We start from the raw sequence: 27262 nt of genomic DNA on the forward strand, positions 1-27262 counted from the left end.
AGGATTTTGCGGTGAAAAGTAAAGGTATGAGGAGGAGTTCAGCGAGGGGGCGAGGCGTGAGAGGACGCACTGGATGATTTTGCTTCAGCGATGCAAACAGCCTTCATATTTTAAATAATTAATCTAATGTAAATGATAATGTTATATGAATCAGAAAGCCTATTTTCAGACATTTACTGTAATCTACCTAATCAGAAAATTAATTATTAGGAACATTTTACTGGGGCACATGCAACGCTCCTGGTGTGAAATGAGAGAGTCCGTGGAGTGATAATTATAAAATGATGTTTCACAGGTGTAATTGAGTAACTTATCACTCACAAACAAATAAATAAAAATAAAACAAACAAAATTAACCTTTTTAACACATTTATTAGCCTCCATTAAACATTTCTAATGGAAAGTAAATGAATCAAAGTAGCTTGTTTCTTCTACATTGATTCTTCAATGCTGGTTCATTTCACACACACATAGGGCTTCTCTTCCAAACAGTTCACATTATTCCAGTTGCCATCTGTTGAAAGACAGAAAAAATATAGTTGTTTTTATCATTTTTGTATTATGAAAAAACTAAATAATGTTTATTTAGTATGGTAGACACAGAAATATTAGTATTTGATGTCTAGAAAACAATCAGCAACATGTTTCTGTGATAAATGTTCACAAAACATTTTTAACTGTGATGAAAAAGTTATTTTTTAGCTTCTGGATATACATTTGTTACGTGTACTGGTGAGAGAGATGAGGCAGATACGGATTTCCACAATCATACGTAACATTTAATCAACAAAAGGCAAGGAGCACCAAACATACACGTTTACACAACATAGAACGGACAAGGAGTGAAGGGAGTGAGTCCATATAAATGCAGTGACAACAAGTAAGTCCAGGTGACAATGATAAGTGCTGATGAGGAGAAGGCAAGGGAAGTGCGTGCAGGTGAGGAGACACGAGGATGCTGGGAAATGGAGTCCGGGGAACACGGGAACTGTGACAACATTATGACATGAAGCAGTATCTGCTAATCTTCTGATGGATGGTCTAACACAATTCAGATTGATGGATCATTTATCATGTTATTTCATGAGCATTAACAGAAGTTACTTACGGACAGAGTTCATCTCAACGCAGAGCTCATCTTTACTGTAACTGGGTTGTCCAGGCGACCATATACTATTGCTCATATGGGTTCCATCACTCCAGAGCCAAAGAAAATGCTGTGAACAGAAGAGAAAAAACAGCATTGTGTTTATGTCCACAGCTTTACATGGCTTCGTTTTATCTTTATTTATCTAAAAGATGATTCCTCATGAACCCTAACCCCACTTTAAACATGTCAGAAATCTAAACAGAAATGAACAGAAATTGTTTCACAGAAAGGGTATCAGTAAAGAATATGTGAAAACTATGTAAGAAAGGGTTAATCACTCAGTTATCTCTATCAGCCACACTATTACATACATCGAGTTTCACAATACAAACACTCAATCATCATGGTGAGTGGTGCCTCTCATGGCTGCCAATGCACTAAACTAACTGTTCTGAGGAGCAAAAATATATGATAAAAACACAGCTATGCTCATGCATTTTGAAAAATGTATTAAATGACTTTTAATGTAACTTTAAATGCCCAGTAGCACAAAGTATAATGAAAAAAAAGATTGCATACCTGAGAAAGTCTATGGAGTCCGATCCAGGAAGGTGTTGATGCATGAGTTGTGCGTCTAATCAGGTTCTTTATGAATATGTACTCCTCATGACTGTGTACAGAAGCAAGATTCCCAACATAACTGTACAAACAACTCCACTGTAGAAGCAGAGACATGAGCAAACACAAAGAACATGTTATTTTAAATTAATATTCCAAAATCTGTGACATGCCTTCAGTTACCATCGAAATAATGTTTACTCACTGTGCTGTTTATTTTTTGTTTATTATTTTACCCGTGAAATATAAAATCTGCCATTTGAGGTGGAACTACTTTTCTAGAAAAGGTTCTGGTTATACTGTATATAGATTAGATATAACTTTACATAGATAAAGTTTTTAAGTGATCATCACATGATAACATGAAATGTGTTGTGTCTGTATTTTCAGATCATTAAGATGTTTCAGTATTATCACACTGATGTTTGTTCACATCCTGGAGCTCCACTGTCATTTCTTGATTTTAACCTGAGGAACAAGTTGAAATGACTTTCCTCTGATAACTAACAGGTGTCACAGATGTTTACAGAGTTAATCCAAGAATATTCTTATGATTTTATGTCATTTCAGAAGCTGAATGTATCATACCTCGGCTAAAACCCATGTTTTAGGCTCATTTAAAAACTTGAAGCATCTGCATCCATAGGCAGTCCATCCTGTCTCACAGGCTGTTAAATGGAAGTTGTGTTTGTTATTATGTTGTTACCATTAATGACCTTTCATGTAATTAAATGAATAACTTTCATTTAAAGGTACACTATGTAACTTTTGGCCCTTTATTGGTTAAAAAACTAAAAGGCATGCAACACTGTTTCAGTTGTGCTTTGGCTTCACATGACTGTGGAGATGAAGGCGACGCTTCACAAAAGATGCTGTACAGTGAACTCTGTTAGAGAGCTACACAGGGACGGATCTAGAAAATTATATAAAGGCATGAGGTCTATGAGGGTTGGCAACACCAAAGCAAGCGCCCATGCATAGTGTTTGTAGATTTATGGCCTGACATACACAATTGTGTTCACAAACAATGCATTACCACAAAATAGTCTAATAATCTATATACTGTTTGAAATTAATAAATAAATAAGATTTTAATATCCATCAAGGCACCAAGTAAAGACACTATATGGAAAACATCAACAGATTGAGGAGAGGAGCAGTTTTATTAATATTACACAGGCTACTTCGATGGTATAAATCACATTTTAGTGCAAGTTAAAGAGCAACAAAACAATTTTTGTGTTTCTGTTATTAACAGAGGTGGGAATGTCTGTGTGTGTTCACCCAGAACACACTATCAACTACATACTCTAGCAACACATCAGCAACTGCATAGCAAGAGCCTAGCAACCACCCAGAATCTCCTAGCAACCACCTAGCAACACTTTAGCAATCACCCAGAACATTTATATTCTGGACTAACTGACCACAGTTCTTACATTTTTTAAAACAAGACTTGAAGTTGGGTTTATAACAAGCCAACATAAATTTGTCCTTCAAACTTTTCAGTCTTATTGTTTTTCTTGATTGCTAACGCACAATTCATGAAACAATTCAACATTTTCTCACAACCATAAACACAATTTCAAAATACACCAACTTTTGTACACCAACTACAAAAGTTCCAGGTCAAAATAAAATGTTCCTAGTCAAAAACTTATTCTTGTGTCAAAATCAAACTTTGGCATCAGATGACACACAAAACGTAACAAATATTAGTTTAGTAAATATTAGATTCCCTCATCTAAAGTACTAAGTTTAAATCCCTGTAAATGATTCTTTCAGCTCTCTCTCTCAGATTTTGACTGGTGTGTCATTTTACTACCTAATGTTGTCTTTGTTTTGAGAACTGAACGAATGGTTTAGGGAAACTGGGCCAACTGAATCACTTATTGTTACGGAATTGGGTAATTCTGTATATTGTTTATTTGGTTTATTTATTTTATTGTTGCTATTATGTGTATGTATTCTTTTCTTTCCTTGCTTTCCTGGTGTTAAGCAGGATATCACAATCCGTGCTTCCTGGATGGCTCCACCTCTTTCTGCCGGGATTGGTTATGACATGATTGAGAGTTTAAAAGCGTCTCTTCCGTTTCCTGCCAGCTGAGCTGTTGCGACTTCGGGCCAGTCGCACCTCTCCTGCCTCCTCTCCAGCCGCCAGACCACTCTTACACATTGTCCATTCCTTTTGATTCTGTTGTATTCTTTTTACTTTACAGTGATGGTGTTCTGTAGGGATGACCTGCCCTTTTCTTTTGAAATCCTGTTCGTTCTGTTTTGTTAGAGTATGGAGGGTAATTTGTTGTAATTTTGATTTTGGATACTTTGAGGGAAGTTAGTTGCTTATTTTATTTATTATCTGTTTTGTTTGTTATTTTGGGCCTTGGGTCTTCCTGAAGTTTATACACTCACTGGTTTAAGTTATCCTGGAAATTCTCAACTGTTTAATACTCAATTATTTTCATCTTAATAAAACGTTAATCGTTTTTCCTGAATCTTGAATCTAGTTGATTTATTTATTCATCTATTTTGTTGTTTGTTTTGGTCTGACGACTGGGGAAGGCATTCTTCTTTCTTTTTTTAATACATTCAATTATTGCGATCAAACCTAGACGGGTCGTAATACTTATAATGTGTTAGCAATTGAGAAAAAAATAAAATACATTTAGAATCTTTCCTAACTAGTTTCTGTGATTGAGATCTTCTTATTGATTTCATGTTATTGTTTCGTCGGATGACAAAAAGAATTTATCCATGATGAAAGTGGAGCAGGCGGTGAATCAGCTCGCCAAACAATTACATATTTGGATGGGATTACATTTCTCACAGGACTTCCCAGTTAACCGGGACACAGTCATTTTCCGATTCACGTACAAATAGGGGGAAAATCGTAAGTGAACTTGGCTGTGCTGTGTGTTTTTGACTCTCAAAGAACCGGTTCATAAGAGTCATTTGTTAATGAAGCTGACTACACATGGGCGCGCTGCAACCGTCATGAACACAGTTTATTGGAAGACGTGTTTTCTTGCCATATTACACATTATTTTGTGTTATGCTGACTTTTTTAGGTCATCACATTGAAACGCCGCTGCTAAAAAGCAGTACTTGAAACACTGTTTACATTTATATTTTATTCTGAGATAATTTTGGGGTGGCAGATGGGGTGGCAATTTTTTTTTTCTTAGCCACCCTGGTAGATACGGAGCTACATATGGCAGTCTATCTGGTCCTGGAATTAAATACCTCAAAAATTCCTTAATCACCGTAAAACATTTCAGATCCATCAGTTCTCGTCAGCTGCTAAAGCCGAGCTAATGTTGATTCTTGTTTTATTACGAGCTCTGTCACATTCTCCCGCAGACTCTCCTCTCTATTCTGTTCGGTGTCTAAAATATAAACACTTCTAATAGACTTACCATAGTGAATCAGTGAATCATGTTTTGTAAGAAGGATTGATGATGTATTGACTCATTATTTAAATTTTGTTTATTTTGAACAATAAAGCTACATAGTGTACCTTAAATAAACAAAGGCAAGACAAGACTTACTGCCACAATTTTTATTCTTTTCAACAGGACGCGTTTCCACTTAAAAAGAAAGAAATACACATTAAAACAGAACTGCTGGTGCTACTACAACTACTAATAAATATAAACTGCAAATTAACAGGCATATTTGGTGTTGTATATTATTGTCAAAATTAATGATATAATATCATTCACAAGAATCAACAACTTTAGCTGATATATTGATATAATTATTGTTGTTTTATTGTCTTAATATTATCATAATAATTAAATAATTAAATAAATAATAATTAGAATTAATAATTACTCAGGTGCACATACTGTATTAGATCATTTCTGCTTCTGATTCGTCATTACAGAGTCCCAGATGTGCTTCAATTCATGTTAAAATAACAGTTATGATGTGAGACGTGGAATAATAGTTTTACCTGAAGCATTCAAAGCGATCAGAAGACCGAGAGACAGATAGACAGTCCAGACCGCCATCGTTTCTCAGAGAACACTGGAACTCTGACTAGATTTAAAACACAATTATACACAAATAATTATTACAAAGATTTGTATTTTTGTGACATGAACCAGTAGAGCAATGTGTACAAACAATGTTTTTATATAGTTTGTATTTGGTGGATCACAGAGCCAGTGCAAGATGAGCATTTATGGTTAAAGAGAAGATTTGTTTTTGGGTTTTTTTAAGGAAATGAGCAATCGTTTCATTAGATAAGACCCTTATTCCTCATCTGGGATCATGTAATCCATCACAACCATGGAGACAGGTGTCAGATTGTTTCAAAGCCTCGACACATTATGACACTTTTGCTTCAACTGCTTCAGTGTTTCACGAAGCCTCGATCTGTCCATCACTAGCTAGAGTAACAGGTAGGGTCGTGGAGATTATCATACAAGCTGACGTACACTCAGGGGCGTAGGAGCGAACTTGACCCTGGGGGGGACAGTAAATCCCAGGGGGGTTCAGGGGAAATTCCCCGGATTGATATATATATATATATATATACATATATATATATATATATATATATATATATATATATATATATATATATATATATATATGCGATTTGTGAAAAAATAAACAGGGGGGGGATGTTTTGAAAAGTTTTTATTTATTTTTTTATTTGTTAAAAAACCACAGTGGTTTAGCTATAGCTATATACTATTTTTGGAAGCTATTACAGAATTTTACAAATTACATTACATTTTTAAGCTTTTATATTTTTACAAAAAATCTTCTTAACCTTGAGATTTGAAGTAGGCTATTAGATAGCTTAGATATTTGAAACACTACAATTACACTAATAATTCTTAATTTCTGATAGAAATGCAAAATCAATCGGTAGTTATTAATAGAAAAACGAGACACAAACCCATTTAATCGCGTTTGTCCCATTTATTTTTGATAACAGTGCATACATACAAACTTAGTAGGTACTAAAGTGCGCACATTTGTAGAAATACACGTTTACCTCAGATTTCATTAGATAGAATATAAGCTGAGCTGTACGCAGCGTTTCATAATTACAGAGGTCAGAAAATGTAGTTTGCTAGGGGGGTACGGGGGCATGCTCCCCCGAGAGAATTTAGATTTCCCTGGTGTACATATGTGCATTTTTAAGACGTTTTAAGGCCAACATATTGGATAACAATAGCTTTAAAACCATATCAACAAATACATGCATGCACAGTTTTGAGGCAGCTTTAATCGCATGTTTGGTAATTTAATGACTTAGCTTACAACAGATCAACGACGGTGCTGCTCGTTTCTTTCGCGCTTTATATAAGCTATAATAAAGTAATTATGCAGCGCGCACAGGTGTCGTGCCGAAAACTGATCGTCTGCCGAAAACTGACTGCCGTCCGCGGGAGCGCGCACAGCATGTATAAAGGGTATCGCCCCTGTTTCTACACGTCTACAGCTGATTTTATCATGATCAAACAGCCATAACCTGCAAATACATATAACTCTGTGTCCGTGGTAATATGTCCGTGCTAAAAGCAAAGAAACTTTTTCTGTAACGGTTTAATCGAAATTATTCATTTAATTAATTTGCCGTTTATTGCTTAATCGAGCATGATTTTTACTTGAATAACAGAAGCCTATTTTACTTGCTTTGTGCCAAGCAATCCAGTTGTTTTTACCTGTTGAAATACCTTTAAATGGTAAATACAACCAATTAAATACAGTTTTACACCTGCCGAAAAGTGATTACAGCCTCTATTTATTGAGTAAACTGTTCTTTCTGACTCAAAATGACTTGATTTCATTCATGGCTGTTATATTTGACAGATTATACCTCATTCAATCCTTTTTACCTGTTGTAACACCTTTAAATGGTAAAAAAAAAAAAATAAATAAATAAAAAAAAAAACATAAATTGCTGTTTTACACCTGCTGAAAAGTTCAGAGCCTCTAAGTGCCATCTGAAATTTTCTTCTAAAATGAGCATTTTTATCAAGATCGGATGTTTAGGTTCAGTAATTTCACTTTAATGGCAATTAATAGGTCATTTTCATTGCCATTAAAGTGAAATAACTGAACATAATCATAAAACCTTGATAAAAATGCTCATTTTAGAAGCGCTCCCATTTTCGGCAGACGATCAGTTTTCGGCACGACACCGGCGCATAACGGAAGATTGAGCAGATTTTAATTTTTCTGAGTCTACTGACATAGCCTGACAACATCTCATCTGACCGCAGTTCACCGTTGTTCAACTGAAGCTCCCTCGTCTGCACCTTTTCCGCGCTCGTTTGCGCCTGGCGCTGAGGCGAAGTCGGAATGCGCGTCTGAAAAGTGTCCCGTTTGTTTTGGTCATAAAGAGACAGTTCTATATAAACGCAACGTTTTACTTGGCGATGTTTTAAAAAAAGATTTTTATTTTTTGTATTTTATGCTTTGTTTGTGGTTTGTGGCGTCACCGGGGGTATATTTTTTATCCCCACCTTTTGGACTGGAGTGTTGCCCTCCTTATAAATAAATGACGCCATCAAAACCTTACAGCGAAATGACGCGTTTTTCAGGAGATTTTTTGTAACTGCACAACTGACAGACTTTGAGCGCACCGCCAACTGTGCATGTGTGTGTGTGTGTGTGTGTGTGTGTAACCATAGCGACAAAACGACCAACTTTCGGAACCTGCACTTAATCCTATAATTTCGTTTTTAAAAATTTAATTATGCATTTAAAAGTTGCAGAATGGATTAATTTGGAGACTCTGAAATCGGCAGAGATAGGCAGGCAATGCAAAACAAAATCTGACATTGGGAAATAGTGAGGGGGACAAAACTTAAATTGTCCCCTCCACGTATAATGGCTCCTACGCCCCTGCGTACACTAGACATACTGATGCACTACATACTCTAGCAACACATCAGCAACTGCATAGCAAGAGCCTAGCAACCACTCAGAATCTCCTAGCAACCACCTAGCAACACTTTAGCAATCACCCAGAACATCTATATTCTGGCCTAACTGGACAAAGTTTTTATGTTTTTCTTAAACAAGACTTTAAGTTGGCTTTATGACAAGCCAGCATAAATTTGTCTTTCAAACTTTTTAGTCTTATTGATTTTCTTGATTGCTAATGCACAATTCATGAAACAATTCAACATTTTCTCAAAACTAAACACAATATCAAAACTATACACCAACTTGTACGAACCTCAAATGTCCAGGTCAAAATAAAATGTTCTAGTCAAAAACGTATTCTTGTCTGAAAAAAACAAACGTTGGCATCAGATGACACACAAAACATAACAAATACACAGACTACTGCACTGCCCAGTGAGTGATCAGTTCATATAACACGGTAACAAAAATACCTCTTTTTCATTTTACTATTATAAATTGATCTTGCAGTAGATGAAAAGCATGAGAAAAATAAGTATGAACTTGGTATGCACCACAATACAGTACACTGTCAACTGCAGTAATAGTAAATTCAGCATCCTCTGCACATTTGGCTAAATTTCATTACAGTATACAGTACTATAGCAGTGTATTTGTCTTCTGACACAAGATTATATCCCTAAGCAGGTTATTGGTTCGTCGGATGGCAAATATACCTTTATCCATGATGAAAGTGGAGCGGGCGGACGCTGAATCAGCTCGCCAAAAACTTATTCGGATGGGATTACATTCTCACAGGACTTCTGAGTTAGCCGGGAAGCAGTAATTTTCCGATTCACGTACAAATATGGGAAAAAAAATCGTAAGTGAACTTGGCTGCGCTGTGTTTTTGAAGAACCGTTTCATAAGAGTCATTTGTTAATGAAGCTGACTACACATGGGCGCGCTGCGTGCAACCACAGTTTATTGAAAGACGTTTTCTTGCCATTACTTTGCGTTACGCAATTTTTTTAGGTCATCATATTGAAGCACCGCTCCTGAAAAGCAGTACTTGAAACAATGCTTACATATTTTATTCTGTGATAATTTTAGGGTGGCAGATGGGGTGGCAAAGCTTTTTCTTTAGGGTGGCAGATGCCACCCCGGTAGATCCGCCCCTGTCCACGCATCCGACCTCTTTAGCGCCCCCTAGCGAGATTGCGCCCTTAGCATTTGCCTATACTGACTATATAACGGGCCGGCTCTGATTATTAGATACAAACATCTGGCTTTCACTTGTCCACATTGGGAACTTAAGCTAAATTCTTAAAGCATCATTACATGCCAACTGGAGCTTTTTCATTGTAGCATTACTATATTTACACCACAAGTGGTGAAAGAGAAATAAAGTGTTATTTTAACATCATCTGTACACATATATCATTTACAAGCCAACATATTTGCCTGTCCATACATAGGGCTGTCTCTGTCAGGATTCTGAGAAGGAAGGACACAGATGCAGGTGGTTTTTTTTAACAAAAGACAAAACACAAGATTTGTGTTATGCTGTCAATAATAGTTCTTAGAGAGAAAATCAGAACTGGAAAAAATCAGCACTGGCAGGTCACACTTACAAAAAAATATTGCAATCGGCCAAGATAATTGCAATCTGTGCATCTAATTAATCCACGACTGCTTCTCAATCAAAACGTAAGAAGTACAAAAGTAACAAATATTTAAAAAATGTAACAAATATTTTCAAATGTCTCTAATCAAGCAGATTTGTACTTTATATCCAATGACAGTTATGGTGTTGCGTCACTCCAGCAGCTAATGCAATCCACGGGAATAAACGATACGAAGAAAAAAACATGTGAAACGGGTCAAAGTTCACAAAAACAGTGATTATATCCTTTAACCGACTTAAGCCCCGACTTAAGGGTCAGGGGCTAACCGACTTAACTTCATTGAGGTAACCTTCTCAACACGACTCAACACACACTTCTATGTGCAACAGCCTCAACACCCGTCAAAAATAAAAGTCTTCCAAAAATAATCACTTTTCAAAATGAATTAATCATGTTCTGGATCTTGCATCATTGATGAGGTGTATCCTCCAACATTAGCTACTGTCAGGGGCGTAAATTTCATCGGACAGTAGGGGGGGACAATAAACATAAAATTTCTCAAGAGCAATTTTTGAAGGGGACACAAATAATACAGCCACAATTTTACTTATAAAGGATATATGTAACGTAATGTTACACAGAAGAAAACCTTACAACTATTATTAGTGTAGCATGTAGACTGCCATTATGCTCAATGTTCTCTTTGGTTCAATAAAAAAAAACTTACTAAATTGACCAAAATATTCAAAATCATTTATTTATTGGAATATTTTTGAAGTTTTTTACAACCAAGTCACCAAAATACGATGAATATACTTTGAGCAAAACCCAACACACAGTAAATCTTCTAGCCTTATTACAGCTCACATATTCTTATCACACGGATAATTGTTGTTGGTGTGGGTTGACATAGTATCCAACAAACTATTGTAAACAAGCTACCAAACACGCTAGGTAACATTATAATTGCTAAAATAGCTCACGGAGAAAAAAAAAATCATGTTATCATCTTGCTTTTTTTGTTATGACTAATTACTCAGCGTCGTCATCATTAAAGCAAAAATAACCACTCCATCCGATGTTTTTGAATAAAATAGCCTTAACAGCCGACTTACTAGAGCTCCTCTCAACTACCGTCTGTCTTCTCTCCCGCCGGCGCCGCCGGATTTCTACACGCACGAGTGTGACGTGCGCGGTGGACCAAACCACTGTGAGGCAAGGGAGGGGTGACTCAAAATGTTTCTAAACTTAAAACGCCTGTTTGCGTTTGTATTGCTTTAATTCTTACACAATTATTTTAAAAATATATCATTTATTTACAATACTTAGAGTGGTATTTAATTATATTTTTTGGGGGGGACAGAACTCAGATAAGGGGGGTCATGTCCCCCCCGTTCCCCCCGCGATTTACGCCCCTGGCTACTGTTGAATGCATTAAAACATGTTAAGCATTTCTGCATTGAGCATTTTAGCATCATTAATTCACTGAACAACATAAAACATAATCTACATTCTGAATAACCAAATAATAAAATAAAATCTAAGCTCTGTTCTGGGAATGTTCCAACAGAACTAATATTCCCAGAATGCCCCACAAATCAAAAATGACTAAATGGGTTTTAGTCGGCTAAAAGTGAAATAATGTAAATGTAGAAAATTCAAACCTCAGGAAATGTGCTCCGAACAGCAAACTGAGTGTTTCTGCTGGATAGTATATCAGAGATGTGTCTTTTCTTGAACTCTTGATGTATTATTTTTCCACTACATTGTGGGCTTAAATAAGTGTACTCATGTTACGTAAGGTGCGTGTCAGCCAATCAGAAAGGATCTGCATGTTACTGATATGTCTGATCTCTCTAAATCACATGACTCTCAGAAAAAACACCACAGAAGTAATATCACAATTGTTCAGATATACTAAACAGGGTAAATTAGCATGAGAATGCAAGTTTTGCGCTTGTGAAAGCTGTTAGTGAATCTGTTTCAGATCACGGATCATACTCCCACCCACGCCGATCCCGTTTGGGATGCTGATTCTCAGTTGATATCAGCAGAAAACAAGTGAGAAAGCTGATTCTGATCATGCAAGTGTGAATCTTTTACTCCAGATTCATGCATTAAACACAAAGACATCATTCAGTTATTTCTCATTTTGAGTCACACTAAACAAGCCATTGATCAGGACATGGACAGTCTCTTTAACAAATAAAGATCTGAAGGTAAATGTGGCTTGAACCAATTGCAAACATGACATGCAGTTTTTAACGCCTCCAGGAGATTTTGATAACATGATTTTTAAACTTTTGTGGTATTCTTAGTTGACTGTGGCATTGATACTTACAATATCTATATGCAAAGGTATTTCTATAAAACAGCTCCACTTCCTGTTTGGTACATGCCCCTGCTAGTAATTTCATTTGAGGGTTTTCATGAGGACAGTCTTGAAACTTTAGTAAAATGATAAATGGAAAGTGAATCAGATTAAAACTGCACAAAGGTTCAAGAGAAGAAGTGCAAATGATCAGATTTCAGATTCATCTGTGGTTCCATAAAGTAAATGTTCACATGAATGTCAGCCACTGAAATAATGCTGATGCATAAAGTTCATCTAAACTGTATTTCTCATCTAGGACAAACTGATCTAAAGTAGGACAAACTGAGGTCTCTGAAGAAGGTACAAAAACTCTCTAAAATTTGTTGGATTATTTTTTTTACTCATGTTCTTCTTCTTCTAGCACTCTTGCTCTTCTTCACTGTAGTCTTCGTCTATCTCATCTCCGCTGGTGATTTCAACACGTTTTCTTCACCCCGTGTATCCTCTCGATAAGCTCTGTTCTTGGTTACAAAACATTAAATTCAGGAACTTAACTTTCACAACTTTTGCTCATCTCATGCTGAGTCAAGTCAAATACATTTGTTTCTACATTAACACCATTTTAAGGATTTCTAAGCAGCATTCAAACATCTTTATATGGCTTTAACTAGCAAATAACATTTCTTTGCAACAGGTAAATAGCACATAAACTCACGCAGTAGCGACGACTCACACTCGACACAGAAGTATAAATCAGCCTTTAGCCTCCCATAATCCACTGGTCATAATGATTTCAGGAGAGTTCAGAATAAATCGAAATGTAACATTTATTTGTCAGGTTAAAATGTATCATGTCAAATACACAAATGACCAATTAGAAGCCAATTCAGAAATCATAAATACATCAGTTGCTCAAAGATGACTCTAAGAGTAAGAAGTGCAAACACACAGTGGTGGATTCATGTTTTTAAGACATTCACCCATCACTGCATGAGGGTTTCTGGCTACAGAAGATCCCACATGACTGCTTCGACACTTTCCCTTAAATACCCAGACCAGAACAAAAGGATTGTAAATATTTATTACACCAACACCTGTTCTAGGGGAGAGAGGAGTCGGTTTTTCAACACCCAAAAGGAGGACAGAATTTTCCTTAGTTTTCAATCTTCTGCACAATACCAGTGACTGCTGTGAAATTGAGACCATTATACCAATCACTCTGAGACAAATAAAATGATACCAAACATGAAAGGAAAAATATAGATACACAAGATACATTATACATAGAATATTCGGAGAACATCGGTGACTTGAGTCAGGGGGAAAGGAAGGAGTGTGTGTCCAGTGTCAAACTGTATTCATATCTATATTATTATGAATAGATTTAAAATGTCTCACATGGCTCATTATAGGCTCAATGTAAAGTATTTAGCAGTATCTGTTAGCACACCTGCTCTTAACAAGCAGAATCACTGAAAGACAGAGAAACAAGAACAAAAAAAAGTTAAACAAAAGAACTACAACTAATATGAAGCCACAGCCTTTTGACCCTTTCACACTGAGTGTGAAACCAGTTTACAAACATGTTTCTTTCATACCTGTACAGAAGTTATTGTTGGGAATTAACAGGTTTTGATGTTTTATTGAAAATAAAAAGTTTGCATTCACCATTATGGTGATCACTGTTTGCTTTAGTTGAGAGCTATACCCTTGACCCTAACATTTGTTCTCGGGCCGTGCGCTCTCTTGTCCACGTGTCTTGTTTCATGTTGGGAGCGTGGCGTTCGGATCCCGGCACTCATGTCTAGTTCAGTTTCGGTTTCGTGTTGGGATTCGGACACTCCCTGTCCTGTCTTTATTGTGAGCGCACGGTTGAGTGTTCTTTCACTTGCCGTGCGTTCTTGTCTCGTGTTTTGTGAAGCGCCTGGTCAGTTCTCTCGTTGTCTTGTTTTGTGTGAACACGTGGTTTATGGGTTCTCTCATTAGCTGTGTGTTCATGTCTGGTTTTGTGCTTGTTTTTTGTTATGTTTGGTGTGAGCACATGGCTTGTCATGTGTTTCTATGTGCTCTCATGTCTATTGTCTTGACCCCGCCCACCTTGTTACCTCATTATTGGTTGATTTGCCCCACCTGTCCTCCCTCATTTCCTGTCCATTTACCTGCATATTGAGTCCTCGCTCTCATCCATCAACCCAAACCTGACAATGGGAGCCGTTCATATTATAATACTGTTGCGCAATGAAAGATTGTTATTAGCATTTTTTTTTGTTCTGTCCTATCTATCATATGTTGCTTGCTGCCTCTTTAAAAAAACTCTATAAATTTGAAAGAAATGTCTTTTAATTTTATAGTAGGTATATTTATATATAAATATATTTAGTTAATGTCATGTATGACTCAAACATTCATGAAAAACAAGCCATGAGTCATAGATTAAGGAATCAGCTGGACTCCTGTTGAATGTTTCAGTGAAGCTATTGGTTTATTTACAGTTGTTGCACTGATGCACAATTATTTAATAAATAATTTACTACATTTGTGTCTGTTTGTTATTTTGTTTTACAAGGTAAGGAAAGTAATGTTTAAGTCAAGCCTGATATTGTGCACAAAAGAATGATCCCAGTTCATTTGGTAATTTAGCACTTTTTTATTATTACATGAATATCGGATCGGTATCAGCCGATACTGAATCCCAGGTATCGTATCGGAAGTGAAAAGGATTGGTGCATCCCTAGTCCTCTCTTACAGTTCTGTGACAAGGTTAATGTCATGCTTCATGTACAGGGTGAAAAGCAACAGTTCTAGAACTGAGCCTTATGGTACTCCATACTGGATCAATATGACATTTATGACTCTTCGTTTACTACTACAAACTGATAACGGCCAGATAAGTATGATTTGAACCATTCCAATGCAATTCCACTAAGGTCAACGTAATTTCCGAGTCTATTCAAAAAAATATTGTGATCGATAGTGTCAAATGCAGCACTAAGATCCAGTAACACTAATAGAGAGATACAACCACGATCTGATGATAAGAGCAAATCATTAGTAACTCTAATGAGAGCAGTCTCAGTACTATGGTACGGTCTAAATCCTGACTGGAAATCCTCACAGATACTATTTCTTTCTAAAAAAAAAAAAAAAAAAAAACGGTTACATGTTTATAATTTTTTCTACTATTAACAATCTTGCAAGTGCCATCTGTGTTTAACTATTAAGCTTTATTTCTCATTATTTTATCCTCTGTATCAAATTAATACCTAGGGTTGTGTTTGTTTTCTTCTAAGAGGGCCGAAAAATAAGCATCATCGATCTGCTGCAGAATTTCAACGATGTGACAATATTAGATCTAAAGTATGATTATGACAATGAGTGGGTCCTGACACATGTTGTCTAACACCAATAGAGTATATAATGTCTGAAAATGGCAATCCCAATGCATGTTTTTCATTATCTACATGGATATTAAAATCACCAACAATTACACATTTATCTGCAGCCAGTACTAACTCTGATAGAAAATCAGCAAATTCTTTGATAAAGTCTGTATGGTGTCCTGATGGCCTGTATACAGTAGCAAGCACAAATGTCAAATGGGACTTATCACTTACACTAGATAGTGTTACATAAAGCAGTGGTTCCCAACCACGTTCCTGGAGGCCCCTCAACAGTACACATTTTGCAAGTCTCCTTTGTCTGACACACCCATTTCAGGTCTTGAAGTCGCTATAATGAGCTGATGACCTGAATCAGGTGTGTTTAATTGAGGAAACATGCAAAATGTGCAGTACTGGGGGCCTCTGGGAATGTGGTTGGGAACCACTGACATAAAGCACCATCACTTCAAAAGAATTATATTTGAAACTAGACTTTTGAGTAATACTGAAGATATTACTATAAATTACTGCAACACCTCCACCTTTGCCTTTCAGATGAGGCTCATGATCTTGGGTTTTAGACTCATGTAAAGTAATGTAATTGTCTGGTTTGAGCCAGGTTTCTGTCAAACACAGCACATCTAGGTTACAATCTATAATCATATCATTTACAAAGAGTGATTTTGAAGAAAGGGATCATATATTCAGCAACCCAACTTTATTATTTCTTCATCTGTATTACAGTGCATGCACAATAATTATGAAAGTTTATATTTTTACAAGGACATTTTACCAAACAACATTGTAAGACTTGATTTTCCTGCTAAACAAAAACTGAGATAAAGCGTCCTGCAATAAAGTAATAAAACTTTAATCTGGAAAGAAGATCTCAAAGAAGTAGCAATGGACAACGCCTTCTCCTAACCCCAAAAGGACAACGCCTCCCCCACCACACACACACACACACACACACACACACACACACACACACACACACACACACCTCCCCTTCCTCTGGCTCAAGTCACTGAAAGTTATTCAAAACATATAATGTAACTTGTGTATCTATTGTTTTTCCCTTTTCATGTTTGGTATCATTTTATTTGTCTCAGTGCGAGTGGTTAGATGGTCTCAATTTCACAGCAGTCACTGGTATTATGAAGAAGATTGAAAACTAAACTTTTGGGTGGTGCCTTTTGTGAAAACTCATTCCTCTCTCCCCCAAAACAGGTGTTGGTGTAGTAAATATTTACAACCCTTTTGTTCTGGTCTGGTATAAAAAGTAAAGTGCAAAGCAGTCTGGGTTCTGTAGTCAGAGACCCCCATGCAGTGATGGACAAGTGTCTTCAAACACTAGTCCACCACTGTGTGTATATGCATTTCTTTGAGTCATTGATGTTATGCATTTATTATTTCTGAATTGGCTTCTACTTATCTAACTGTAATGTAATTGGCATGATATGTTTTTACTTGACAAATAAAATGTTATATTTGATACTCTGATACTCTGGATTCATCTGAAATCATTATGACTAGTAGATTATCAGAGTCCGTCATTTCCGTAAATCTGCTTCAGGGCAAGTCAAGCTAGGGAGCCTCATGAAAGGAGCATGTAGCACATCATGAGACTTCTTGAGTTTGTCTGTTATTGACTTAGCAAGTTGCAGTACCGTGACTAAGAAAACTGTGTTTTTGTATAAACAAGCATGTGGCGGTTTAACTTAAATGCATTAGTAAACTCTGCACCCTCTGATTAAGAATAAACTGGCGAATTTATGTCCATGAGAACGCAATCGCCCGATGCGAAATTCTCTAAGCGATGATGGGTCTATAACGAACGAATAACTGAAAATAAGAGATCCCCAGAATAATCAAATATCTAAATTAATACATAACAAATGATTAATTTCTAATTGGAAACACAACCTAAGAGTAATAATCATTTGAAATTGGAGTCAGATTAAACGAGTGAAATTAAGTGAACTTCATAGGGACGCTGAAAAGGCATACACGCGTAAACCTTCCCCGTCCTGTGGGAAACTGTCATTGGACCCATTAGGCGGCCTTACAACATTAATCTTAATAACTACTATTAATTTTGTATTTAATCATTTATCAGTAAAACAAAATAAATATAATTATTAAATAGGTTTAATTTTACAGTTAAAATGGGCCATAAAAAGAAATTCAACTTATACTGAATAGTAAAATGATCAAATGCTCATGAGAAGGATGCAATACTAATGCAATACTAGAAATTGCTAAATTAAGTTGTGACCAATGGACAGCAACAGTGAAACTGTTACATGTTGCTTATCTTTATTCTGCCTGCTCTCTTTCTGCTGGTTGTGTAAAGCTGTGGTGAAATGAGTAATCATTTTTAGTTTATTTAGTAAAGAATGTGTGTTGTTTAAAGTCCATAGTCATTGTTTTGACTTCATGAAGATCATCAAACTGAATGAACATCAAACTGACTAGAACAAACTCTTTGACGTACATATGATGCTGGATATCAAGAGTGAAACGGTTAATTATTTTGACGGACAGTAATCTCATTCATGTGTCAGTCATGTGTGGTGAACTATTATTTATTAAACAAATATTATTCAGCCAGTAAAACAAAATGTTAATTTTTAAATTGTGTGAGTTTGTGTCTTTCTGTTTAAGACAAGAGAAAGTGAGGGCACATGAAGCACAGTTCATGAAGACAGAAACAAACCCAATAATTTATCATTTCTGTGAGTTTCACATTAACATTATAATGTGCTTTTTTTATCTAATTGCTACATTTTATTAAATGCTGCATAAACTAATTTCAGAGCTCTCTCTATGTCATTATGCAAAAACATCTGCAATATTTTAATTGAATGGTTAGTTTACATGGTTATAAAAACAATAACCTAAAAATAACCATAAGGAAACATCCTGTATGAGCTGTTTATGTTAAAAATAACTACCCTGCAACGTTCTGGGAACATTATTTTATAGTTGCAAAAACAAAATTTAAAAATAACTATTAGGGATTGTTATATTTAGGCTATTCAAAAACCTTCCTTTAACATTCTGGGAACATTATTTTATTTAATAAACAATATAATTATGAAATTATTGTGAAAACGATGTGATTTCAGAACGGAGAAACTCTTCCCGCATTGATCACAGGTGTAAGGTTTCTCTCCGCTGTGGATCCTCATGTGAAACTTCAGCCTTGATTTACATGTGAAATGTTTTTTTGACAGATTTTTTAGCTTCTGGTTTTCTTTTCTTATTCATGTCCATCAGGTCTAAAAGAAATATTAAATCATTAAATTTCCATGACCTAGAATGAACAGGCCGCTGTTGTGCTGAGCACTGAGCAGACAAAAATCAGCCACAGACAGTATTTTAAATCCATCCATTTGCAAGCTTTATTTACTTGTGCACAGACATTTTTAGTACAAAACTAAGTTAAATACACTACGTTTTTGTGCTTTTACCCATTAAATCCACTTTGATATTATTCTGTACTATTTCTACAGAAATTAATTTATATTGTTTATGGTTTCAGGGGTTAAACGCTCTACAGGATTTTCTGTTTGTCATCAAGTTCACCATTCAGTCTTTTTATTTTTTCACATGTAGTTTTTGCTACACAGGACCAATTTGAAAATTCTGTGCGACTGCCACTATAGGGGGCGAAATTCGACAATCGTATCCTAATGTCGTGTGCAGTGAAAAGAATGCTTACAGTGCGCTTTTTTTTTTTTTTTTTACCATGTCCTCCTAACCAGAAGTCACAAAGCTACAAGACGACAAAATCAATCATAAATTACAACCAATGATAACAGCGAAAAACTAACCTAACTAAATTAAACTAAACAAAATTAAACCATAAAACATTATTCAAAATACATACTGAGTGACTTATACAATCTTTGTCATGAAATAGACTTGTTTGAGCTTTGCCTAATACTAAAATGGTTTGAGCTTGAATATCATTTTGCATGACTTTAATAGCCACTATGTGAGCAACAATGGATAATTTAGACCTCAGATTTTGAAAAGAAATTAAAGAAACCAACAACGTTCAAACTGTAAGTAATACATACTTGTCATTGTGCATTTATGTCCTTGTTCCCTCTCTATGACCTGAACTGATAGCTGTAAAATCTCAGAAATGTAGAAACAATTTCAAAAATAGAATCCTTTGTCGTGTCGTGGCTGGTTAGGAGTCTTTGAAGTGGTCATTTTGTAGCCAAAGCTCTTGAAATGTACATTTTCCTGGCATATTTGCTTTAGTTAACAGGTACAGGTGACTGCGTTTGACTTAAGTGATTGACAGTTGGTGAGCAGGAAGGGAATAAAATGCCACTGAAAAAAAGCCTAACTAGCCTATGTAAAAAAACAACATGATAAAAAACAAATGGTAGAAAAATTACATTTTGATAAGGAAACTTAAATTTAAAGTGACAAACAAAATTCCCTGATATTCCATGACTTGGACAAAAAAGTATATAAAATTCCCTGACTTTCAATGACTGGAACAGACCTTTTAAAATTCCATGATATTCCAGAAATTCCATGACTCGTGGGAACCCTGATGTTTCTTTCTGCAGGGATCACTGGATCTCTCTGTCCTCTCCTTCCAGATGCTTTCTGGTAGTTCTGACAAAAACAAACAAGACATGATGTGAGATGAATAATAAATAGTTTAGACCCCGCACCAAGTAAAAAGACTAAATCACATGTAAAATAAATAAATAAATAAAATGAATGACACTGATCTTGTAAATCAAGATCTTCAAATCATCAGGTTTTGTCGAAGCCTCAGCAACACACGTTTTCTTAAATTATTTCTGATGATCAAAACAAACTTAAATTAACTAGAGCTACAACAACTACTTGATGAAAGAGATTATGAAAATAATCAACAACCAAACAGATTAAAGATTAATCATGTACAGTAGTGGCCAAAACTGAAGTATTTGCACAATATTTGATATTTATGACAATTCAAGTTTTATTAAACAGTCAAAATATGAGTGTATTATGTCATATGTCATATTGGGAAGAAGAATAAACTAAAGTATTAAAATGACTAAACTCCAGCATATACAGTTGTATGCAAAAGTTTAGGAACCCCTGACAATTTCCATGATTTTCATTTATAAATATTTGGGTGTTTGGATCAGCATTTCATTTTGATCCATCAAATAACTGAAGGACACAGTAATATTTCAGTAGTGAAATGAGGTTTATTGGATTAACAGAAAAATGTGCAATATGCATCAAAACAAAATTAGACAGGTGCATAAATTTGGGCACCCTTGTCATTTTGTTGATTTGAATACATGTAACTACTTAGCACTGATTAATTGGAGCACACAATTGGTTTGGTGAGCTCATTAAGCCTTAAACTTCATAGACAGGTGCATCCAATCATGAGAAAAGGTATTTAAGGTGCCCAATTGCAAGTTGTTGTTCTCTTTGACTCTCCTCTGAAAAAATGGCAACATGGGGGCCTCAAAACAACTCTCAAATGACCTGAAAACAAAGATTGTTCTACATTATGGTTTAGGGGAAGGCTACAAAAAGTTATCGCAGAGATATAAGCTGTCAGTGTCCACTGTGAGGAACATAGTGAGGAAATGGAAGACCACAGGCACAGTTCTTGTTAAATGATTAGTCCACTTTTAAATACACTTTTCCTGATAAATTTCCTCACCCCAATGTCATCCAAGATGTTCATGTCTTTCTTTCATCAGTCGAAAAGAAATTAAGGTTTTTGAGGAAAACATTCTAGGATTATTCTCCTTAAAGTGGATTTCAATGGCTACCAACAGGTTGAAGGTCCAAATTGCAGCTTCAAAGAGCTTTAAATGATACCAGACGAGGAATAAGAGTCTTATCTAGAGAAACCATCGGTCATTTTCAAAAAAAAGAATGCAACCGTTTATGCTTTATAAATATGGATTATAATACTTATAAATTCTAATTCTAATTCTTGCGGCAAAAAAACAAAATAACGACTTATTTAGTGATGGCTGATTTCAAAACACTGCTTCAGAAAGCATCGGAGCATAAATGATTCAGTGTATCGAATCATGATTCGGATTCTATTTAACATAGAATTAGTACGTCACGCAGGTAATTTTCGCCTACTCTTTTTGCTTCTGACATGCTTATTCGCTCGCCTACTGCTTTTCCCCTACTAAATAGTAGAGAAGTAGGCGGTTTCGGACGCAGCCACAGCTGTTTCACGATTGGCTGGATTCACCGCATGACAACGATCACGTGTTTCATGTTTATTTTCACGCCTTCAGTTCCACTAATGCTCACAAATCTGTATTTTTATTACAGTTAAAGCTCTTTTCATGAAGTCACGATGTTATTGTGTCATGTTTATCAAAATAAAAATAATGAGAAACGTAGATCCACAACATTGGTATTTAAATAATATATGCTTATGTTGATCTTTCTTCTTATGTTGAACTTTATTCACACACACAGCCACACACCTCCTCTCTTCATTCTCTCCCCTCACTGAGACAGAAGTATCCAAACTTCTCCTCTCCAATCATCCTACTACCTGCCCTCTAGATCCCATCCCCACACACCTTCTACAAGCCATCGCTCCCACACTTTTACCAGCACTGACACACATCATCAACACATCTCTCCAAACTGGCACTTTCCCTAACACATTCAAGCAGGCTCGGGTAACCCCACTGCTTAAGAAACCCACATTAAACACGTCTCTTGTAGACAGCTTACAGACCTGTTTCTCTCCTTCCATTCATAGCAAAAACACTTGAACGAGTTGTTTTCAACCAGGTGTCATCTTTCCTCTCACACAGCAACCAATTGGATGTCAATCAATCTGGTTTCAAGAGTGGCCACTCGACTGAGACTGCACTGCTGTCGGTCACTGAATCCCTGCGGATTGCAAAGGCTGATTCCAAATCATCAGTTCTCATTCTGCTCGATCTATCTGCTGCCTTTGACACGGTGAATCATCAGATCCTCCTGTCCACCCTCTCATCACTGGGCATCACAGGTACTCCACTTCTCTGGTTTGAATCCTATCTCACAGGAAGGTCTTTCAGGGTTGCCTGGAGAGGGGAGGTATCCAAAGCTCATCAGCTGACCACGGGTGTTCCTCAGGGTTCAGTTCTTGGACCCCTCCTCTTCTCCATTTACACTACATCACTTGGTCCCATCATTCAGGCACATGGTTTCTCCTACCATTGCTATGCTGATGACACACAACTCTTCATTTCATTCCATCCAGACGATCCCACAGTAGCTGCTTGAATCTCAAGCTGTCTGGCGGACATCTCGGCATGGATGAAAGAACATCATCTACAGCTCAACCTGGCTAAGACTGAGCTCCTCGTCTTCCCTGCCAATCCGACTCTAAATCACGATTTCAGCATCCAGCTAGGCACATCCTCAATTACCCCATCAAATTCGGCCAGAAATCTTGGAGTAATCCTTGATGATCAACTGACCTTCAAAGACCACATTGCAATGACAGCTCGGTCATGCAGATTTGCACTATACAACATCAGGAAAATCAGGCCCTTTCTAACAGAACATGCAACACAACTTCTGGTCCAGGCTCTGGTCATTTCTAGGCTTGATTACTGCAATGCAATTCTGGCTGGACTGCCATCATGCACAATCAAGCCTCTAAAAATGATTCAGAATGCAGCAGCACGTCTCGTCTTCAACGAGCCCAAAAGAGCCCACGTCACGCCTCTCTTCATCTCTCTTCACTGGCTACCGCTTGCTGCTCGCATCAAATTCAAGTCGTTGACGCTTGCTTACAGATCTACCACAGGCTCAGCAGCCACCTACTTCCACTCACTCTTACGAGTCTACACTCCTACCAGAAACCTGCGCTCATTAAAGGAGCGAAGGCTTGTGGTACCATCACAGAGAGGCACAAAATCACTTTCCAGAACATTCTCATTCACTGTCCCTTGCTGGTGGAATGATCTTCCTGCCTTCATCCGGAATGCGGAATCCCTGGCAATATTCAAAAGACAGCTGAAAACCCATCTCTTTCGTGAGCACTTAACCTCATCTTAAAAAAAAAAAAAAAAAAAAAAAAAACTTCTTATTCCTATCCTTTCACTTCCTCTAATCCCTCTCTATTGTATCTTAGGATAATCTGAGCACTGCCCATAACTTGTATTATGAGCACTTCTTGTCTATTTGCCTCGTCATAACGACTCGCTTGTTGTATTCCTCACTTGTAAGTCGCTTTGGATAAAAGCGTCTGCCAAATAAATAAATGTAATGTAAATGTAAATTCTTGTAAAAACAGATGCTGTAAGTGTAAGCCTCTTCACACCTACTGTTTCTAAACGCTTCAAAACAGATCGAAATTTCAATGGTTCACCGCTAGAGGGCGATGATAAAGTGAAAGTGAAAAGAAACTATAATATTTTGTTCTGATCAATTGTTTGTCATAAAGCAGCATCTCAGGAAAATGTTTCAAATCAAAGTTTGTCCTTCTGTTATGAAACAGGACATTTGTAGATGTGAGCAGCCTGTGCGTCAATTGCTGTGTTACTTGTCTATCACTTTTATTTGCGCCAATGGTTTAAGCAATACACACATTTTTATCAGATTTCTACCTTGTTAGACATTTATTTCGTAACTGTCTTCATTATCAGTTACACACAACAATGCTTCTCAGAACCCATGTTCATCTGCACACATAATCAACATCTGTCATCTCTACAGGATGTGGTTTACACTCTCGAGCCACAGCATGTGTTTTTGTGTCACATTATGAAAACTTCATAGACCCCAGAGATTCTCCAAGTTCAGCAATTTTCTGCTTTTTTTATTATATCTTTTAAAATCTTTATCACATTGTTTGGAAGAAAACACTCCATTTCTCTTGCCAAAGGACAACAACACCTTCTGTTTTTATATATCCAAAGTTCTTCATATGTCAAACCCTCATGTTATAGGTGAAGATCTGCTCAAATCATGTTTATTAGTTTGTTAGTCACTCAATATCATGGGCTGTTATATTTAGATGGTTCACCAGGGGGCGATCGAGACGCTTTGGCTTCACTTTTCAGGACTGGTGTGGCACGCTTGTGTACTCCACATGATCCTCCTCTGTAGCTCTCTGAAAGAAAACACTAAAGTACATCAATGTATTCATTACATTATCTGTCCATCCTCTTTCCACAAGCACAGGAAATACAGCAGAAATACTTTTGACAGCAATTTCCTCACAGCGGCTCCAAGAGTTTGGAGAATACAGGATATTATGGAAGCCAGTTTCCGCCACTAAATAAAAAAATAAAAAGAGTAATTGCGACTTTTTATCTCAGACTTTTCTCACAATTGCGTGATCTCTGAAATCTGAGATATAAACTCACAATTAATCATTTTATTTTTTTATTTAGTGGCGGAAACGTGCTTCCATAGGATATCCTTATGAAAAATAAGTTTATTCAGGTGTGTTATTAGTTTACTTCTTTTAATCTAAAAATAAGAGAGTATACTTTCAGTCTACTTTGTAAATAAACTTAAAATCACATTAAAGTTTACTTGAATTAAACTGACAGAAAAAGTATATTTAAAAATAAGATTAAAATCTAGAGAAAACTGTAAAAAAAAAAAATAAGTCAATAAATTAGAATAAAATAAATGAATAAAAATGTTATTACAATAAAATTATTAGTTAATATTGTAACTTCAGAGATATTTTAAGATTTATAATATTGCATATTCCAGTATATTAAATGGGCAGATGCATTTTAAATTTCAGGATGGTGGTCCTTATTTCCTCATATTTCAGGATCCACTTCTAAAAGTGTGGAAAGCCTGATTTAGAGGATTCACTGCTGTATTTTAAAGTTGTGTGTCAGCGGACTAATGTTTGTGTGTCTCTAAATGAAGGTCTACAGTGTAAATCCACAAACACATCTACTCAGGGGTTAAATTGGGCTGAGCCCCGGCACATAGGCTTGCAGGGCTTGAAATGCTTGTCCGGGACTGCGGGACAAGAGGATTTTTTGATGTGAAAGAGAATTGTACCCGTCTGACCAGATAAGTAGCTTGATTAAAATGTCAATAACAACCAAAACCCGAGAATGATTAATTTAGCTTAGGTGGCGATATTGGCAGTGATATTTGCGCTGTTGAGGCTCACGTAATCTCAATTCAATACAAATGAGCTCTGCTCACACAAAGAAACTCAGTTATCATGTTGCAATAAAAATTCAATATGTAGGATTTTTATAGCTAGTTACGACCCGACATATGATAAAGTTAAGCATCACACGAAAGTGCTGAATTCCTGAATGTCACCTTGATTGGAATTAATTTCATACAACAGTTCAGTAAACAAGTAGTTAATATTAATTACTCATGTTTTAGGTGCAATATTGCCTGTCTATTGTTCAATTGTAGCAACTGTAGCAGCAAAAAATAGTTTCAAACAAAGCAGAACCAGCGCATCTCGCAGCTCTACCGTTTGAATGATTCAGCGCTTTGAATGAATCGATTGAGTGAAGATTCAATGGCCCAATCATAAACAACTGCTTCATTCACGATTCAGCCTGAATAGTGTGAATAAATGATTCAGTGGTTCACTCATTAAGACGGTCACTTGCTGCCATCTACTGGTGGTTTCATTGCATGTTTAAAAGTATAAATTTCCCACCAACATTTATTTGTATATTCCAAATCATTTTGTGGTAACACTTTAGAATAATGGTCCGTCATTAATAAGTAACTATGCAGGAAGTAATGCAGGACTAATGAGTAGATCTACATTAACACTTCAGCTACTACTATTAACTAATATAGAATCAAGCTTAACTAATCAGTAAGTAATATCAAATTTAGGACAAAGATAGTTCCTTATTAGCTAATCAATAATTAGAGAATGAGATTACCATCATTAAGAACTATTAACTAACGGTCAAAAATGAACATTACTGTGTCTGAGATGTAATCAGTCATAATTTTTGCTCTGAATATGGTCATAAAATGCATCATTAATCAAGTGTTACATGTAACTATGCAGGAACTACTAGTGATCTGGACCATTATTTTAAAGTTAAAAACATTTTCACTTTAAAATAATGTCCAGATCACTAGTAGTTCTTGAAGAATGACTAGGTACTTGAGTAATTAGTGATGCATTTTAAAGTGAATAAGATGTTTTTGACTTTAAAATAATGGTCCTGATCACTAGTAGTTCCTGCATAGTGACTATGTAACACTTGAGTAATTAATGATGCATTTTATGACCACACTGAGAGTAAAAAAAGACAGTTGCTCACATCTCAGACACTTTAATGTTGTGATTAGTAATTAATTAGTAATTCTTTATAATTTCTCA

At 36.2% G+C, this 27262-nt stretch overlaps 2 protein-coding genes across 3 annotated transcripts in view; one reads left to right on the top strand and one right to left on the bottom strand.

Annotated features, from left to right (window-relative positions):
- Positions 1-362: 362 nt before the first annotated feature.
- Positions 363-27262, bottom strand: part of LOC137017017 (hepatic and glial cell adhesion molecule-like) — a 29383-nt gene continuing 2483 nt past the window's right edge. The window contains exons 6-13 of one of the 2 annotated variants that reach the window (XR_010894538.1): positions 24947-25033; positions 20432-20547; positions 5664-5749; positions 5257-5295; positions 2297-2376; positions 1670-1807; positions 1109-1217; positions 363-514 (exon numbers count right to left, since the gene is read on the bottom strand). Coding sequence is in view for 1 of the 2 variants with exons in the window: in XM_067380904.1 (XP_067237005.1) it covers positions 24980-25033 (54 nt within the window). In the remaining variant the exon portion in view is untranslated. Of the gene's footprint in view, positions 515-1108; positions 1218-1669; positions 1808-2296; positions 2377-5256; positions 5296-5663; positions 5750-20431; positions 20548-24035; positions 25034-27262 lie in introns of those variants that run through there. The other variant, XM_067380904.1, reaches the window with a different exon arrangement.
- Positions 23200-23961, top strand: LOC137002943 (uncharacterized; the record flags this gene model as incomplete). The annotated part of the gene is made up of 1 exon (XM_067362911.1): positions 23200-23961. A coding segment is annotated over one exon (762 nt), but the record flags the coding sequence as incomplete, so codon positions are not given.

The sequence above is a fragment of the Chanodichthys erythropterus genome, chromosome 3 (genome assembly GCF_024489055.1).
Source record: "Chanodichthys erythropterus isolate Z2021 chromosome 3, ASM2448905v1, whole genome shotgun sequence".
NCBI classification, from domain to species: Eukaryota; Metazoa; Chordata; class Actinopteri; order Cypriniformes; family Xenocyprididae; genus Chanodichthys; species Chanodichthys erythropterus.